Raw genomic sequence first — 19,483 nt, 5'->3', positions numbered from 1 at the left:
AGAACAAAAGAGATGGGAAGATGGTGGGGAGTGAAAAGATTGTCCCTTGATGTCTATAAGGCTGAGGACTGTACTCATCTGCCCAGAGAGCAGAGAACATGTGCCACCCTGATATTTGCCCACAGCAGTGACGTGCTTTGCGGGGTTTACTTATGGTAATGCCAGCTCAGGAGAGGTTAGAGGCTCTTTTATATCACCACCTGGCCATAAAGTAAGGGATTGGCACCCTGCGCTCCCAGCAACGGTCAAAGGAAGTAACAGCACTCTTTTGTACATCTCCCATCACTCCTTTTGCATTTTAAAAATTTAGTGTGGCTGATGCTCTAGAACAGTACAACATAAGATCATGTTAATATAGTCCCAAAGTTTTATTTCTTAAGATTTCAGTCAGTTTGAAGAGTGGGGTTTGATTTCTTAAGGTTAATCACTTTAATAAAATACCAGAGATCATCTAAATGTAAAGTTGAGAAAGAGTTGTGTGACAAGAGCTTCTTCCTGACAGCTTCAGTCAAGTGGAAGTGAAAACTTCCTGGATACACGGGACATTTCAGGGTGAGAGAGCATCACTTGAACGTACAACAGGCCTTGATTGGAGCTTGTTCACATACACATGAGTTCCTCTGAATGATAGTAGATGTGCTTGGGAAGTTTGAGGCCATGTGCTGTAAGATAGCAGCAAAACAAGGCATGCTGTTTCTGTCTTTTCACTTAACTGGGGCAGCCCGTTCTGCACATGGGCAGACTGGTGCTGTACAGTATAACGTGCGGCTGTCTGAATGCAGGATGTCACTCGCTGAATACGCAACCTTTCAACTCTGTTGAGAGGCCCATGTAAACAGCACAACAATGAACCATCTGTGCATTGATATCATGTGTGATTGTATGTGCTCATGCTTCCCCAAGGCCTGCAACAAAGTCTTTCATTTTTTATTTATAATGAAGTCATTTAGGACTGTTTAGCACCTGTTACAAACTGAAGTAACATCCATACAAGTCACATAATCTGACTTTCTGGGAAATTATTGAGTAAGTGTACCAAAAACATAATTGTGTCCAATGATTTCCGGTGTTCAAAGACGTGAGGTGGATCAAAGAAAGACATTAACACAACCTTCTTAAATGCAACTCTTACCTGGTTTTCTTCAGTGAACAGCACCCTGTCTCTTAGCAGATGCATTTGCGTAAGCACCACATTATGTTGTTTACTCTTTCGTCCACAACAGAGCAGAGAAACCTCTTTTCACAGGTATTGACATTCCCTCTATTGATTCCACTTGGCTTTGACTATACCTTTGCTGCTATTATTCAGTGGGCTATCATAATGGATCAGTCACCTTTCAAATTTTGTTTTCACTCTTGATAAGTAAGAACCACAAACCTAATTACTCTCCTTCAGCAGGCTAATGACTGTCACTCTCTCTCCACAGCCGTTTTTCTCACCGACAGACCGTCCTCAGATTAAATCCACAGAAAATAAGTTCCGTCATTAGTCTTTAGTGTTGTGACATTATGATATTCAGCTTTGATTTTGACCAGAGATATATAGGTAATTTTCTGCTTAAAAAGTGAGATTTATTTTTAATTTTTCTGTCAGAGGAATAATTTCCAGAGTCTGTTCTCATTTCCTTGATAAACACTGAGGTAAACCAAGCAGACATTTGGCTCATCGCCATGCAAGTAGCTTCAACTTTTATTCTTTGTGCAGAGTGGACAGAGTGAATTAAGGAGCTCATGTAAAAACTTTTCAAGCAAACTTGTAGCTTTAATTTTTGATTTTACTGAAGCAGACAATAGTAAGTACAGTGAAGTTAAGCAAAAGCATCTGAAGTTTGACAGCTAAGTTGTAAAACATCAGTTTATTATTCTCCTAAAAAAGAAATTGCTTGGTAGTAGCAGACAGTTCCCTCTCAGATGTTAATGATTGGGTCTCAAAGGTAGTCTGCTCATCTTTTGGCAGAGCTGGTTTATCTGTCTGACTTTCTCTCTTGTACAATTCAGTTTAGCTGCTTCCTTATTGCTGTGGTATAATAATCTCTAGATGTGTGAACATCAAAATATTCTTTTCAGTCACAGGAAACCGGTTGGAAAATGATGAGTATAAGAATTGCAGTCAGTGTGATTTGTTTTTACTGAACTGTTTTTTGTACACCTTGAACTTGTCCTTTGCAGAATACTTTCATCCCACATTGTTTCCAAAGACTTAAAACTCAAATTCAGGGGCAGGGAGTCTCAGAAATCCTGATTTGTAGTACCAGCATAAACTGGTTTGACTCCATCTGGACTGAGTTTTCGCTCCCACTTTGTGCTACTGTACCTTCACACTTCATAGTTCACACTTCACTCCATATCACACATTTATTTTTACCTGACACTGTGAATGGGAACAAGTTCATTTTTTCAGTTTGATTCCTAAAAGGAATTTCAGGAAACAAACTGAAGTTTGTTGCGGGAAAAGTAGCCTTTCAGTATGTGTATGTGCACCCTCAGTTGAAAGTAAGAAATATTGTGGCAGACTAATCTGGTTATGTCATAATCAGGGTTAGCAGTGTACCACATTGGCTTTGGGCCTCCTTTGATGATTAAAAATTGGATAATGAATAGTGAAATTATCCAAAGTCGCTGATTGGCAGGACAGAGTAAACAGAGCATTAGCCTCCATGGCAAGAGCCAAGGTGACATGCCGTTCTCTTCTGCCTGTCTCCATTCACAAGTCTGTGACAGTGTACACAAAAGACCAAAAGGCCTTTAGGCAATCAGACATGGCCCCCAAATTGGAGCTAATTGCTTTTCAGTGGCAGTGTCGTGGGGAAAATGGATCAGAATCTGGCATGTTCAGAAAGCATTTGAAAAAGGGAAAGGGGGGGGTCATATGAGAAATGAAAAGCAGCATACCAGTTTTTCTCCCAGACAGGTTTCATAACAGAGCGGCTATGTGAAAGGAGCTCCATGACAGATCAATGTGTAGAGCTCCCAGTTTAAGACGAAAGTCTGTGAGACTGTAGCTCAGGTAACTCTCCCACCCTTTTCATTGATCTGCCCAAAGCTGCACAGCCGCCAGTTATCTGTTTAACATCAAGGCAAAGGGACTCGACAAATGGGTGTGAGCGTCTGAGCTGGCAAGGAACAAAAATCACCAAGTTAACAGAGACAATAGAAGTAGATGACAGCGCTGTAGTTCAGCAGTTGAAATGGCACACTGCGGTTCAAGGCGCCGTACATGTAACTTAAATAACACAGCAGACCTTCCTCAGGCTACAAGAAGAAGCAGTGACGCAGAGAGTGACACTGTGTTTGACTTTGTTGGAAATGTTCATTCAGAGCTGATCATTTCAGGGATATATTTATATATTTTGATTTCCTGAAGTGAAAAAGTTGATGCGTTATTTTAATTTTTAATTGAATTATGATGAGCTTCTTGAACTCTTCTTGTACTACAACTACAACAACGAGTAAAGTTTTTGCAATAGTCCATTTCTATGTATCATCATGATGAATTATGATATTTACTAGGAGGTAATTATAGAAGTGACAGCTAAACAGCAGTTTTCTTTATTTCTCTGACCTGTTAATTATCCATGATGGTGTATGATATGATTGTGAGGAGATGAAGTTTCAGTTTCCTCCCCTTCTCTCTTAGCTCCACCGTGTATTAGAGGACGTTTATGAATGAATGACTTATAAGGTTTGATTCATCTTCCTGGATTCTCCTTTCAGCCTCAGAGCCCAACCTGAAGCTTCGCTCCAGGCTGAAGCAGAAGGTGAGCGAGCGGAGGAGCAGCCCTCTGCTGCGGCGTCGAGACAGCCCCATCACCTCCGCCAAGAAACGCTCACTCGACATGGCAGGTGAGGGAGACACACACACACACACACACATGCACACACAGCTGTGCCTGCCGTGCTCAGAAAGTTCTATTTTAGGCTGCTGAATTTTCTTGTGTGTGTTTGATTTGTGCGTGTGTTTCAGACTCTGCGTGTAGCAGCGCCCCCGGCTCAGGCCCAAGCTCCCCGAATAACAGCTCCAATAACATCCCCAATGAGAACGGCATCACTGTGTCAGTCTCCAACAGCACGGAGGTAACAAACACACACACACACATACACACAGAAAAGAGCCAGTCACTTCACTGCACCTGAGGTTTAAATATCCAAGTTTGCTGATCTGTTTTGCTGTTATTAACTCATACATAATTTCTTAGTTTATTTTTTTATTTACAGAAGTTGTATAAATCTTTAAACTAACATCTGGCAGCTATTTCTCCGAAACATTTGTAATTTTTGTCTTTAACTCAAGGGTAAAGTTTTAGCTGATTAATTTTTGGCATATAACTTTCACTAGATTTAAAGTTCATTTACAAAACATGAGTGGATTACAGCCTCAGCTCAAAATTTATAATATATAAAAAAAATTTGCACAGAATCTAAATAAGCCTCAATTGCAGAGAAATTATGTAGCCTTTCTGTAGCCACAGCTTTGCTGTGTTGTATTGGTGCTGGGCTACAGGTGCTACTTATTAGCTTTTAAACTTGTAGCATGTACAGAAGTTCCTAGTGAAGGTGATGTTAAGATGATGGGTCTGCAGGGGAGGAAGACAGCCAAGGAGCTGGCGAGATGCTATTTGTGGTGGCAGCCATTAGGAGCACTCAGGCAGTGTGGAGGAGGCTTGTGGCCATGATGATTTCATATTGCCTGCGTGGTCATCTACTTCTGCTGTGGTTTTTTTTTTTTATTATTATTCATGATGCAAACACAGATAAATCATTTAAATATGCTTCCCAGGCGTCTCTGGCGCAGAGGCTGTGCAGCGGTGCTGAGCGGGGCTCCCTTAACCAGCTGTCCCTCTACACTTCACCATCCTTACCCAACATCACCCTGGGGCTGCCTGCCACTGCCACGGCCACTGCTGCTTCCAATGTGAGGAGGAAACTGCTGTCAAGCTGATTGACTGTGCATCCATTTATCTGTCAGTTTGTTTAGTGTCTGTGAGCATTTACTGAAAATCAGCGCCCGTCTTATTCCTCCTCTTCTTCTTTTGAAGGTGACGTCAGCCCAGCAGGATGGAGGTCTGCAGCCGGCCCTCTCCCTCAGCCCTCCTTTCCTCTCTGGAGGCCACTTGACTCCCTACCTGGCCGAGGCTGGAGCGGGAACAGGCGCGCACAGTCCGCTGCTTCAACACATGGTGCTCATGGAGCAGAGCCCGGCACAGAGCCCCCTGGTGACAGGTACTAATGGAAGGTTTACTAACACTCGTAGTGATTAAGTGTGATAAAAGAAGTAGCGATATCACGGTTTGTGTTAGCAGCTTTGGTGAAAGTGATGGTTACGAGAGGGAGAAACAGCAACTTATCAAATACAACTCTGACAAAAAGTAAAATTAAATTTTCAGTCTCTGGCGACACCATTCACAATGTGTGACCGTTGTACACTGTGTGCCCACTCACACTGACAGACGTCCATTCATTTCTCTAAGTAATGAGCTCCTTTCATATGTCAGTGTAGGCTATGAGAGGGTGACATGGTCGCATTGTGCACCCTTTCCCATCAACTCACTCATTGACTACCATTTTGCTGCTATTTTGAGCAGGGCACTAACAGTGAATGGGTAATGACGCACATACAGACGTATGTGTGTGTCTGTCCACGCACAAAAAACATACAGACAAGGACGTGTGCACGCCCACACACAGGCCATGAGCGGCGAGTGAATTACAGCCCAGATGCAATAATTTACTCCTCAGCTCAGACAAGAGAAATTCAGGAAAAACGCCTCTCTGTATCAAAGTACCACATGACAGAAACAATTTGAAAACACTGTGCATGTCAAGTCTTTTTCTCTGATATTTTCACAGTAATCAAGCTTTTCAGATCATTTCCCAGGCTCGATCAAGTCTGTTTTTCTTACTTTCCTCACCCGGATGATACACTGTAAACGCACTAAGCTGTTCACTTTTCCCGGCTTGTATCATCATAATAGAAGAATTGCAGTATGGCAGCACAGATGGTTGTTTTTATTTGGTTCACAAATACATCTGCTGACTAATCTTAGGTCCAACACCAGTAATGGTGAAGTTAGCAATTCGTATTTTGATGTGAGCACATCATGTACTTGTCTTTCATTTGAGGAATGAAGTTTGAGGCCTCATCAATCACTCTAATCAGCTGCTTAAGGTCTTTCCATTTCAATCAAACATGAACCTCTCCTTTAGTGACGACCACATAATAATTCGCTAAACAATAATTTGTCTTTGCTTCCAATTTTTAATCTGGAAAAATATGGCAATATGTTTCCTCTAGCCAACCAAATATACCTTGCAGACACAGACCCATGCATCACTATGACACTTAGTCTAAATACTTCATAAGCTTCAGGTCTTCGGAGTGGCAGCGAGTCAACACATCATCAAAACATTTCCTAAACAGCTGACTCCAAGTGTTATGCACCATCTTGATATTCTGCAGATTTAAACCTGAGGTTTAGTGAGAGCTACCTTATCCAAACTAAAATGCTTTGTCAGACAATGAAAGTCTGTGTTTGACTGAAACATTGCATACTCTCCCATTCTCATTTCTTGAGCTCTCTCCCAGACAGCCTGTGAAGAAAGCTCACCTCATGGATATGACTTCAATCTCTGTGCTCTTTGGGTTTGTGCTGCCCCTCCTCTAACTACAGTCATCTCGCTTGTGTTCAAGGCGTTAGCGGCGTGTCTATGTCGCCGGCAGCATCCATGGCCAAGCTGCAGCGGCAGCACCGGCCCCTGGGGCGGACCCAGTCGGCCCCCCTGCCCCAGGGGAGCGCCGCGCAGGCTCACGCCCAGGCCCTGGCCCTGCAGCAGCTGGTGGTCCAGCAGCAGCACCAGCAATTCCTGGAGAAGCACAAGCAGCAGTTCCAACAGCAGCAGCTCCACCTCAACAAGGTGAGGGGTGCAGACACTTTATTTTGTCTCACTTTTTCTATTTTTTCTTCCCTAAGTCTCCAGTGTACAGTTTTTCATACTCCCATTAATAATAAAATGTCACTGTTTCTTTCACATTAGTGTTATATGACATATTATGAGCAGTTTCCTGGCTGTATTGATGGAGACAAGTGATGGAGGGGCCACAGATCTGACATCACATTCAAATATACTAATAATTAGCTGGGCTATAACCCTGCGTGGGCCGGCACAGGAGGTGTAGTGTAGTTGTTTGTGTGGGCGACAGCCAGTAACACAGCCAATAACGTGTTAGCTGTGGATGTGTGAGAAGTCCTTGATTTTGTTCTGCCCTTTTTCTTTCTCTCTCTGTTGTATTTTTCTTTGTGAGTAGGCGGAGGCAGGTATGGGTTAACGTGTTTAGCAGTGTGTGTGTGTGTGTGTGAATGTTTGCATCTCTGTGACTGTGGCCGAGACAGTTGCCACGGATTGCGAGGTAACTGTGCGCTGCCATGGCAACAGAGCGGAAGCCTCTCCCTTATATGGTCAGGGAGGAAGCGAGCAGCCGCCGCTCTGGATGGCTTTACCTATTCGAGCAGAGTTCTTGGTGGAGGAGAGGTGGGTGGATGAAACAAGGGATTTCCTCTCTTCTTCCTCCTCCTCTGCCTCCTCCTCCGCCTCCCCCCTGCTTGGCTCCGCTCCCTCTCTCCATATGTTTGAGAGCTCTCCAGCGGCGGCTTTTCACACCAACATCTCTATAAGACCCTCTGGCGTGCCAAGAAGTTTTGTCAGGGCAGAAATGAAAATCTCCCCTTTTATTTTCTGTTAAATCAATCAGAATACAGAATACCAGATGATGTTTTTCTTTATTTTAATTTATTTAATGTTATTAATGGTGTAAATTTAGCCGGTTACCACAGAATAAAAAATGCTCTGTGGTATTAATTCCTTATATGTGAAGATCTGTCATTGTAATTGTTTAGCTTTCAGACTGTCGCATCAGGCATACACTGATCTGTTCCTTGTCTCAAAACAAGTTCTGATACAGAAACTAAAAGTATCTGTCGATGTCCAAGGGTTGTTTTACACCTCTGCTTTTGAGAAGTTCTGGGGACATGAAAAATTTGGTGAACTTATCTTGTGTTAGCAGCCTGCAGCTGTGACACAACTTCTTAGGCATGTGTGGAGACATTTATGTGTCTTGTGATTGCAGGCATTTTAGTGTTCACATGCATCAGCCTCAGTTAAATTTGTACTACGCCCTGACATGAGGGCAGACATCACATCCAACTTATCTAGCACATGTGATTTGAGCTGTAGGAGCTACTCACGGCAGAGCAGAACAGAACAGAAAAACAGAAATACTGGAACATCTGGCCAATACCCAGATTGACAGACTTTTTAGCATAATCTTCAGGTTTTGGATCATTGGCCAGAATTGTGGCTGTTGTGATGCTTTTTTTTTTTTACATTTTCTTGCATTTTAGAGACTAAAAGAAGAATTTATGTCCATTTATGTCATTGATTCAGAGACTGCGTAGGACTTAATACTCAGTTTAATTTATTAACTGACTAAGATAATGCCAAATATTTACTGGCCCCAGCTGTGTTTTTTTTTTTAGTTGGTGGGGGGTTGGACTATTGGTCATAAAAGAATTTGCCATTGTTGAGTCTCTCATCCATATCTCTCATTTAAGCTAGATAAAGAGGAGGTCTATGGGAAAGTAGAGCAGAGAGGGGGGGTTGGTGGGAGTTGAGTTAGGGGGTGAAAAATGGGGAAGGGGGGTCAGGGGTGTTGTTCAGACGCAAAGAAGACAAGAACAGCGGGAGGAGTGGGGGGCTGGTGAATGCTCTGACGTCAATGCTGTGTCAGCTCTCTGCCAGGGGACCCAGAAGCTTCCAGCTCTGGGAAACACACACACACACACACACACACACACACACACACACACATACATTAAACACTTCATCTTTCTTGCTGTTCTTTCAAACACTCACATACGTTGGAGTTACTCTGTAGCCTTGAATGGCACTTTTGACTGGTTCATGCGAGTGAAAGTGAATGAACAGACAACTGAATCACCACGTCAGGCCCCAGAATGAGTCGATGAAAAGCAGGACAACAGGGAGTGTGGAATGTCTCTGTTCTATGAGACACATTTTGCCCCAGAGTACAGGCGGCGGAGCGGCCACTCACATTCAATTAGAACGGAAAGGTCTGAAATGAGCGAGACACCAATCTGGCTGAGTAATCCAAATTAAGCTTGTTAAAAGAAGAATGCTCCAGAGAAAGGAGTGATTTGCCAGAAATTTGATTCAGAGGAGAGCGTGCCTGTTTGTCTGAATGCAGCCTCACACGTTGGAGGGGATTTGTCACATCCTGCTGTTTTATTGTGGAGTAAATTTCACATGGTACCATCACTGTCCCACCCTCCTGTCCCCCCCTCACAACCCTGCAGATGATGGCCAAACCCAGCGAGTCCCCTGTAGGCCGTCAGCACCAGAGCCACCCGGAGGAGACGGAGGAGGAGCTGAGGGAGCACCAGGATGGAGGGGCCCTGCCGCCGGGGGTCACCATCAAGCAGGAGCCACCAGACCCGCAGGAGCTGCAGGAGGAGGCGCTGCAGCAGCACAGGGAGCGGGAGAGGCAGGCGGAGCAGGAGCTGCTCTTCAGACAGGTAGAGGATGGAGAATCAAGAGAAAAAAATAAGAAAAGTGAAAAGTGAGACCCAGTGTCCAGCTGTAAAATGTTGGTGGAGAGAATCAATAGGAATTGATCCCACTCTACTTGGCACTAATGTGTTGTAGGTGTTCCTGAGGAAGTCCTGGGTGAAAACTCAACAGAAACAGACACAGAATTGTAATGTTACTCTTTGTGTTATGGCATCTGGTAATTAAACGCTGAGGGGAAAATCGAAGCTGTATCATTTGTTTTGGCTGCCATCTTTTGGCCATTAGTTGTACTTACAACATAATTCATGACAGCTGTAGGATTCATCTTCTTTCTTTGTGTTTTCTCTGCGATTGTTTTGTGTGTGTGTGTGTGTGTGTGTGTGTGTGTGTATGTGAGTAGCAGGCCCTGTTGTTGGAGCAGCAGCGAATCCATCAGCTGAGAAACTATCAGGCCTCCATGGAGGCTGCCGGCTTGTCAATCTCCTTCCCCGGACACCGCCCCTTGTCCAGGGCTCAGTCGTCTCCAGCCTCAGCGTCCTCCTTCCCAATCAGTGTCCCTGCCTCCGATCCTCCCGCCAAACCTCGCTTCACTACAGGTCCTCTTTCACTGAACCTCTCATCTACTTAGCTGTGGCTACGTTTGATCATAGTTGTTGATTCTGTTTTCTGTTTGCAGAACAGCTGTGTTGCTCCAAATCTAATTGTTTCCACAGTTAAAAGCCTGACTCTGGTCTGCCTCAAGCAGTCATTCAGAGATGTTTAACTTTACTCCTTTCATAATGCACTGGGGAGTGAAAAGAGAAACGTCTATCCAAAACGCAGGTGAATTGGCAAAAGAATGGTGTGGCGGTTCCAGCCTCCATCTGGTAGCAGTAATAACTGAGCTAGGAGAACGAATCCTGCCAAAACCTTTTCTTTCCCACTTTGTCTTCCTCCCTGACTTCTGACTCTTTAACCAAAGATGGAAACTGTGAAGACGGCTGAGAAGAAATGACAAAATTAAGCTCCTACCAGTGATAGATGTCTGTATTTTAGTGTTATCGCCATGAAGATTCCCATGTTGTGGCAGTTTTTGGGTTCGCGTGCCATAGCTGAACAGTCTGGCCCACTTCACTCCCCATCAGTTCCAAACTACATAGTAAATTTAGGGGGAAAAAGTTGCACCACAATGAGAAGATCAGACTGTGGTGTTTTAGATTATGAAAGAGGTTTCAGTCACTGTTTCATAATCAGAAACAATATGAGACGAGGCGAGATGAGATGAACAGTTGGGCGACAGTAATTGCCTTAACACACGAACTTTTATAGGCTAATACGTCTCAAAATCTTACAAGTCTTTGAAAATTTTGAATTTTATTTCATTGTAAATGAGTGCATGTTTCTGTGTGTACCCTCAGGCCTGGTGTATGACTCTCTGATGCAGAAGCACCAGTGTATGTGCGGAAACACCAACAGTCACCCGGAGCATGCAGGCCGGATCCAGAGCATCTGGTCTCGGCTGCAGGAGACTGGACTCAGAGCGCAGTGTGAGGTGTGTTATAAGAGGAAAACACTCTCCAGTGAGCATCACAAAGAGTTGTAAACTGCATATGAGAGTTGTGTGTGTGTGTGTTTGTGTGTGTGTAGTGTATCCGTGGGAGGAAGGCCACGCTGGAAGAGCTGCAGACGGTTCATTCTGAAGCCCACGTCCTGCTGTATGGAACCAACCCTCTCCGACAGAAACTTGATTGTAAGCTCACACACGCATGGGCAGCATTAGAATTACTCAACTGCTTAATATCAAGGCATGTTTTAATGTTTATTTCCTGATCGCCAGGTTCAATCACTCCTATGTTTGTGAGGCTACCGTGTGGAGGAGTGGGGGTAAGTAATGTTCACACTCAGAGAGCGAATTAAAACATTTCAGATATAAATGTTGTGTCTGAAATGATGAAATCCATCTGATCATAATCTAATAATATTCACACATGATAAAACTTTTGTACTGAGCCTTTCTCTGCTCGTGGTCCATGTTGAGGATATAGCTCTGAGAGCTGTGCTTTGTGTGTTTTTAGGTGGACAGCGACACCATTTGGAACGAGGTCCACTCCTCCAGTGCGGCTCGTCTCGCTGTCGGCTCTGTGGTGGAGCTCGTTTTCAAAGTGGCTACTCGAGAGCTGAAGGTAAACACGATCCGCTTGTCTGGCTTTTGAAAGCGGCTGCATAACGTTGATCCTGAGGAAGACACAGTGAAGCCGATTGGCTTCAATGAAACATTTCAAGTGATTCCACCAGGATTTTCTTGAAAAATTAATCTTCTGTCTAAGATCTGGTCTGTCCATTTATCTGTCGTGTATACTATCCGTTTAGTATAATTAACACACTTATTCATTCTGTCTTTCCTTAAAAACCTTTTTTTACTGAACAAGCAATTAAAATCGCTGAGAGAATATGTTGAAGTGAGCGTGTTAGCTCTAAAATGCTCCTCTGTTACGTCCTGCTGCTCAGGGTAGTTAACGCCTGCTTTTGTGCAGTTGACCTTTTATTGTTTTCTCAGTTTTAATGTCACAGTGATGCTGTAGCTTTAACCAACAGTGCTAAAAGTGCTTTATTGTTCTTCATTCAGAAGCTGCATTTCTAAATTACTGTGTTTTTAGCGGTGGTTCACCACTACTTAGTAAACACAGAGGAAACACTGAGTGGTGATAAGTGCCATGGTGGCTAACAGACTTGTGTCTCTCTCCAGAATGGCTTTGCAGTAGTCCGCCCTCCTGGACACCATGCAGAGGAAAGCACTCCCATGTAAGGCCACAGCCGTCACCGCACTCACAGTTGGAGACACTTAATCCATGCATATACAAATACCAGCGCTGGAACGGACTCGTCTGGAATAGAAATTATATAAACCATTGAGTCTATTTGCACATAAAGCATTGAGTGCCTTTATTCTGCCATGATTCAATACTGCTTTATTTATTTTTCATATCCTCCTCACAACGTGTTTCAAATGTACTATAAAAACATGAGAATGGAGCAGTAAACTGTTTTGGCACAGCTGAATTTCATAACAAGTGGTACGACTCAGCCCTCCCTCTGTTTGCTGCTGTTTCAGGGGTTTCTGCTACTTCAACTCTGTGGCCATCGCAGCCAAACTGCTGCAGCAGAGACTAAGTGTCAACAAGATCCTCATCGTGGACTGGGTCAGTGTCATGAGACTTGGTGGGAATGTCGTGGATTTAGTTTTATGTATAGTGTGTGTGTTAAAAGGCACACAGCTTGGCAAAGTTTGTGATGATACGGTATGTGTTTACTGCAGGACGTTCACCATGGCAACGGGACCCAACAAGCTTTCTACGATGACCCAAATGTCCTTTACTTGTCTATTCATCGCTATGACGACGGCAACTTCTTCCCTGGAAGCGGAGCACCTGACGAGGTGAGTGCATGTGACCTTATCAGTCACGTGTCAAGTGTCACCTGAGCAAAACATTCCCAGTGCATTGTGGGAAACATTTTGCACTTTTCAGAACTGGTGAAAAATCACCCAGCAAGATGACATTAAACTACTTCATTTGTCTGGACAGTCCACAATCCAACAATATTCAGTTTGCAATGATATGCAAAAGAGAAAAGTAGCAAATCCTCACATTTAAGAAACATGAGCAATTTTTTACTTCTTAAATACATTCAGAAATATTCCCAACTAAAGCTACTATGGTCTGGTATTGAAAAACAAAGGCAAATGAAACATCTAACAGCCAGGAGAAGTTTGTCCTGTTCATACGAATGTGACTCTCATGTGCTTTCCTCTGCAGGTGGGCAGCGGACCTGGAGTCGGGTTCAACGTCAATGTTGCCTTCACCGGAGGCCTCGATCCACCTATGGGAGATGTGGAGTACTTGGCTGCCTTCAGGTACCAGATACAACATCATCAAATCACATAAAGAGAAAGCAGCTTCACTGCAGATGACAAAACAGAGCCTCAGAGTTTGTCTTCACAGCTCCAGTTCTGGTTGCACTTACAACAGTTTCACACTCCACATGACTTGAAACATCAAGTGAATAGTTAAACTTGGTGCGCTTTGAGTTTATGTTTGATTATTTCCATCATTCATGTTGAAGTTTTGGCCGCTATCCTCTATAATATTTATACTCCACCCTCAGGTCAGTGGTGATGCCCATAGCCAACGAGTTTGCGCCGGACATCGTGCTGGTCTCTTCTGGCTTCGACGCTGTGGAGGGCCACCCTCCACCGTTGGGCGGCTACATGTTGACGTCCAAGTGTGAGTACAAGATAATGTGAAGTATGTTTCTTATCTCACACTCCAGCGGTCGAGCACACAATACAAATGGTTGGACACTCACAAAAATTGCTTCTTGGCTTGGCAAATTATTAAAGTGTCGATTATATCCAACTGCTGTAGCAGTAATGTAAATGTGTTGTTGGTTCATTTACATTAATTCAGCCCCTTTCCTCAGGCTTTGGCTATCTGACGAGGCAGCTGATGACCCTCGCCGGAGGCCGAGTGGTTCTGGCTCTGGAGGGGGGTCACGACCTCACTGCCATCTGTGACGCCTCCGAGGCCTGTGTGGCTGCTCTGCTAGGCCAGGAGGTAAGGAGGTCACTTTGACTACACTCAGGGTCTGAATCCTAATTAATGTCCCTTGTGAAGAAAAAAGTGGACGGGTCAGCCAGGTGCTTCACATTATTATCACATTATTATTTTAAACCTGCCTGTGGATGTGAAGTCATTTCAGGAACGAGAGAGTTCATTCATTTTAACCCTGTTTTAATCCGCTGCATTGGCAATGAAAATAATGGAAAAACAAGTAGAAAAAGCTAAATGAAATATTATTTTGAAGACAAAGCTGCACTAAAGCCATGCAAATGTATCATTATTTCAGCTGTAAAACATGAAAGCCATCGTTGAATTAGTTAGAGGAAGGTTTTAAATGCCTTTTTGGCACAAACATGAAGTTTTGCCTTCATAAATCAGAATCGTTAATTCCAAGGACATTCTCGGTTTGATCAGTTCCAGTCATTAATGTGGTGTTAGGTCACTGCGTCACCCATCTGGAGTGAAACAGGCATGAACTGATGTTACGTGGTACATTTTTTCCAAGTCAACCCTTTGTGGATGGTGTTGGAAACGCAGCCTCTTTCATACTCGTGTTTACACTTTCTGTGTGTGTGTGTGTGTGTGTTTGTCCCGTGCAGCTGGACCCGCTGCCGAAAGCTGTCCTCGAGCAGAGGCCCAACCCCAACGCTGTTCGCTCTCTGGAGAAAGTTTTAGAGACTCACAGTGAGTTCGCCCACAGTTGCACTAATACAAACAGTCAGTGAGTGAAAACACTGGCTGTGGCCACTTTTTGTCACTTGGCGTCTTGGGGGTTTTACACACAACCGGGACGAACCTGCTTTAATCTGAGGTGCTAACAGTCTGATATGTCTTGTTCCTCCCGTCCTCTCCAGGTAAGTACTGGCGCTCGGTGCAGCGTTACTCACCCCGGCTGGGCCTTTCCCTGCTGGAGGCCAAACGAGGAGACTCTGAGGAGGCTGAGGCCGTCAGTGCCATGGCCTCTCTCTCTGTGGCGAACACCAACACCATGGATCAGAGGTGAATATTGACCAACTGATTTGTCACACTGCAGCAAACACGGTCCATCTAATGTGTTTCTAACCTCGCTGTTCTTGGTTCACAAGCTGACAAGGTGAAAATAGAATAAATTTGAATATATCAACCAATCATTTTACAAACTGCGCTTATGTTGCTTGAAATTTGTTCCTACAACTACATTTAGAGGTTCCTCTAAAGAAAAAAGAGGTTCCTCCCCAAAAAATGTGTGAAAGTTCAAAAAGAGAGGAATATTTACGATATACACATATTTACATCTATACACAGTGGCTGAATGAGTCTCAAGTCCATGGCGGTCAGGAGGTTATCTGCACGTAAAGCAGAGCTGCAGTGCTTCGGAGCAAAATTTGGCAGGCAGCCTGAGGTTGAATATCTGTGTATGTGTCTGTTTGTCCGCCAGGCCAGAGGAGGAACCCATGGAGGAGGAAGAGCCACTGTAACGGAGGGAAACGCGAGGGTGTCACACTGTTACCATTGACCTCTCCGGAGAAGACGTCTTTGAGCTGCGAAGAGTCTCGACTGATCCCTTCATTTAGTCCCCCCTAACCCCACTCACCACGTCAGTCACCTTGATTGGCGGCCCCTCGGCCAAAAAAACGAGGGAGAGGGGGTGGGCTCATCCTCAGAGTAGGGAGCCAATCAGGAGACAGAGGACTGAATTGGAAAAAAAATTAAAATATCGGCGTTGCTTGGCGACGTTCGCTCAAGAGACACTCATTTTTTTCTGTCAGTCTTCGCAACCCCACGTTAGCCCACAGCGGCTAACCAAGTGACCAAGGCAGCGGGCGAGTGTGTTGGGAGTTTGGGGCGAGATCAGGTCTCGTCATAGAGAGGCGCAGAAACATACGGTGCTTTACACAGCTGCCTTCTGACCACATGGACACCAGGGACAGCAGATGCTTCCAGCTGTCAAACACAGCACGGGAGTTTTTTTTTTTTTTTCGTTTTGTTTTGGTTTTCCTCTTTTTTCAGCTATTTTTCCCGACAAAAACAAGGGCATCGCGGCAACTGAGATACTGTTTTACAACGTGCGTACACTGTGGACTTTGGTCGGCCGAAGTTTGAGTAGGCTCTTGCAAAGATTTAATGACGAGACCGTCGCCTCGCTGGAGCAGCCTGACGTTGAAAAGGTTGACGAGTGTGAGGAGTGCCTTGGTGAGGGGGTCTGCTGGATTTCAGGATTGTTCAGGAAAAGATTGCCTTAAGTCAAAAGATTTTTCTCGCTGAGGAATCGGCGCGAGGTAGTGAGATGGAGAGTTTCTAGTCCTGTTTGGGGGAATGAGAGTGACGAAAATAGAGCAAACAATCTTTCAGCATGTTTACTTGGAACGTGACGAAGACAACGTTTATGTCTCTCACAGCCTCTCTTGAAGAGTTACTTTACTTTTGGATGGATCTATTTTTCTGTAAAAAAGAAAAAGAAAAAAAGATGACGCTTTGTAAAGGTAGTTGCCAGCTTCAGTAGAAAAACGGTGCAAACATGGAGAACTTCAAACAAAGAAATTAGGTTGAAAACTCTCAAAAAGGTTTAGCCTTCGATGTAGCTTCCCTTTAACTGAAGTCAGTGCTTTGTAAACACATAAAGCATGCATTTGAGCAGAGAGACCGGACATTTTTGCAAGATTTTTGAATGTTATCCAAAAGAGAAAGCCAAGCGAGAAAAGCCAAAGCATGAGTTTGCATATAACAGTAGTACTTTCACTTTCACTCCACTTAGCCGGCTAGTCGACAAACACTTCTTGTATTGGCCCTTTCAGAAAAGGCCCTCCGATATCCAGTTCAATGTTTACTAATTTAATCCTTCACAAATCAAGTGAGCATTTCTGTACGCGTGCCGATCGGCCTCCCATGCTTTGCCGGTTGGCAGCTACCTTGGTTTGCTAGTGTGAGCTAAACATTAGTCATGTATATTGAATTGAATATATTTTGAGAGGCAGTAATCGAGTATTGCCTGTTTGTATCTACATGTATGATTTCCACATCAAGTTGTCAATTTACAATATCGAAAAACGTGTTTGGTAAGCGTGTCCACTTTTTATTTTTTATTGTATAAGATTATTTTTCTAACTTTTTTCATCCATAGAATTTGTTCTGTGTTTTTATCCGTTTTCTGGATAGTTATAGGGCTGCCATTCACACACTTAGTGCTGTTGTCACTCCTTGTTCAGAACTTTGTTTCTTTCTTGTATTTATCAAAAATAAGGAGCAAGACTTTCTTTCTTTCTTTCTTTCTTTCTTCTTTCTGCGGCTCTCTCAGCCCTTCTGCATTTTCATCAGTTCTGTATTTATAACATGTACTGTTTATAGGAGATTTGTATATGGAAAATTTATAAATGTACTCTAACTAATGACAGCTATGATATTGTGAGCGACAAACAGTATGGTGTACGATATTACTCCATGAACTTTAAAGGAAAAAAAAAAAAAAGAAAAGCAGCATATTTAACTCGTCATGCACTGTTTTGCCCTCGAGTGAAATCATTACACGGCACTGCAATTGACTTTTTGAAGACCTTCAGAGCAAAACATTTGATCGCTCTGTTGCCTGATTTTTTCCTCTTGTACATGGGCGATGTGCACTTAACCCGTCGACTGTGACAACACATCCAAAAAGAGGTTTGGAGGCCGTTCTATGTAGCTAGAGGAGTTTAACTGGGGCAGAGGGGACACATGTTGAAAAAAGTGGAATTTGAACCAGTTGTAGAGGGAAAACATCAGCTGATGGTTTTAAAATCTCTTTCTGAGCATGTGTTGCGCTATCATGTTTGACGACATCAGTGCCTCCTTCTTCCCTCTTCCTGCCTGACTTCCAACTCATCCGACGCCAGTCGTAGATCAAATTACATTCAAATTATAACCCCCACCCCCCCATCTGTTACCTGCTTTGTCAGACACCTGAATAAAAACGACTATCATGTTTTTTTTTAAGTTGATATCATTTTATGAACTTGAACAATTCGAGCTTAAGTTGATATTTTTTCATGTCTAGCAAAACATTCCACTTGTTACTCGTTTAATTTGGCTTTTTTTTTTAAGTGAATTTGAAGCTGTTGGTTTTTTTTGTTTGTAAAATTTTAATATTGCTCTTTCATTCTTGCTGTCTGCTCGCGCCAACTTTATCTCTTTGCATGGTTTGTGAGTCAGCATGCCTGCTTGTCTGTGTAACAAAAATGTATTTGCACAATAGAAGAAGAACACTGGAGGACTTAAAAAAAACATAAAACCTCCCGCGGCAACTCCCAAGAGCACCAGGCAGGATGGGCTTCTTCCTCTCTGGTGTGCAAATGATTCAAAAGACTTTGTCCAAATGACTCCACAGAGAAGCATTTGATATTGTTCTTAATGAATATCATTTCCAAATAAGTGATTTTAACATGATTCAGCACTTACATGTATGGACTGTGCTAAAGAGAAACGTGCTCTGACAAACCTGTGCTACATTCACACCTTAAAAAGACTCCCAAAGAATGTTCCTCTTTCAAAGATCTTTGAACGGGCACTGTTACGGTAGGGAAATGACGGATATGGGTTTGGAAAAAAGGGCATCGTCGTTTTGATTGTCACACCCACCTCGGCCAGTTCTATATATAAATATATATATAACCACTGTGGCTCAAGAGCAATTCTCGGTTTACATGTAAATGGATAAAAAAAAGTTATTTTTGTTTGTTGTTTGTCTCTATTGATGAAAAATCTTTCTTTGGGACCTACGCTTTGGACATTTCATCTCTGACATCATCTATAAAATATATTTCAGAAAAATACAAGAATCTGTGGTTGTGGGTTTTGTGGGGTTTTTTGTTGTTGTTGTTGTTTGCGGGATTTGATGCATGAAACTATCAAAACAAAGGTCAGGATTAGGGATGAGGGAAATTTTCACATCCATAACAAGCCGCCTGGACAAACTCAATTCACCAGATACACTCTTTGTTGTCAGAGATTGAGAAGACAATCAGCACTCAAGTTATCTCTTTCTGTAATCCTTGACAAGACAGCAGAATGTAAGATTATCTAACTGGTGATTAAAAAGTCAGACTATCAGAGAGACAGAAAACCAGAGGAAGCTTTTCTTTCATTTAGAGATTTGATGTTTATCTGTGAAATGGACACTCAAAGTCCATGTTAGTGCAATCCAATTGTAAATAATCAGCAGTGGAGGTTGTTGCTGAATTCCTGAAATGTGTTTTGAAAGACAGGACAGCTGCTTAACCCTCCTCGTTTTTACAAATCTTCCAGTTTATGGATTTGAGGACCAGTAAATCAGCTGGTCAGCACATGACAGCAAT

The 19,483-nt window shown here is 43.3% G+C and overlaps 1 protein-coding gene across 1 annotated transcript in view; it reads left to right on the top strand.

Annotated features, from left to right (window-relative positions):
* LOC124055319 (histone deacetylase 4-like) overlaps window positions 1-17,675 on the top strand; it is a 49,507-nt gene extending 31,832 nt beyond the window's left edge. Inside the window, exons 10-29 of the mRNA XM_046382025.1 lie at window positions 3,715-3,843; window positions 3,965-4,074; window positions 4,778-4,912; window positions 5,037-5,220; window positions 6,689-6,912; window positions 9,369-9,587; window positions 9,983-10,178; window positions 10,980-11,113; window positions 11,209-11,311; window positions 11,399-11,445; window positions 11,637-11,744; window positions 12,308-12,363; window positions 12,674-12,761; window positions 12,878-12,997; window positions 13,377-13,474; window positions 13,726-13,844; window positions 14,041-14,174; window positions 14,780-14,864; window positions 15,035-15,179; window positions 15,598-17,675. Of these exons, the coding sequence (XP_046237981.1) occupies window positions 3,715-3,843; window positions 3,965-4,074; window positions 4,778-4,912; window positions 5,037-5,220; window positions 6,689-6,912; window positions 9,369-9,587; window positions 9,983-10,178; window positions 10,980-11,113; window positions 11,209-11,311; window positions 11,399-11,445; window positions 11,637-11,744; window positions 12,308-12,363; window positions 12,674-12,761; window positions 12,878-12,997; window positions 13,377-13,474; window positions 13,726-13,844; window positions 14,041-14,174; window positions 14,780-14,864; window positions 15,035-15,179; window positions 15,598-15,637 (2,474 nt within the window). The 3' untranslated portion in view covers window positions 15,638-17,675. The remainder of the gene's footprint in view (window positions 1-3,714; window positions 3,844-3,964; window positions 4,075-4,777; window positions 4,913-5,036; window positions 5,221-6,688; window positions 6,913-9,368; window positions 9,588-9,982; window positions 10,179-10,979; window positions 11,114-11,208; window positions 11,312-11,398; window positions 11,446-11,636; window positions 11,745-12,307; window positions 12,364-12,673; window positions 12,762-12,877; window positions 12,998-13,376; window positions 13,475-13,725; window positions 13,845-14,040; window positions 14,175-14,779; window positions 14,865-15,034; window positions 15,180-15,597) is intronic.
* The last annotated feature ends 1,808 nt before the right edge of the window (window positions 17,676-19,483 follow it).

The sequence above is a fragment of the Scatophagus argus genome, chromosome 24 (assembly GCF_020382885.2).
Source record: "Scatophagus argus isolate fScaArg1 chromosome 24, fScaArg1.pri, whole genome shotgun sequence".
NCBI lineage: Eukaryota > Metazoa > Chordata > Actinopteri > Scatophagidae > Scatophagus > Scatophagus argus.
Note: the sequence above shows the minus strand (reverse complement) of the source record. Positions and strands in the feature narration are given on the sequence as shown.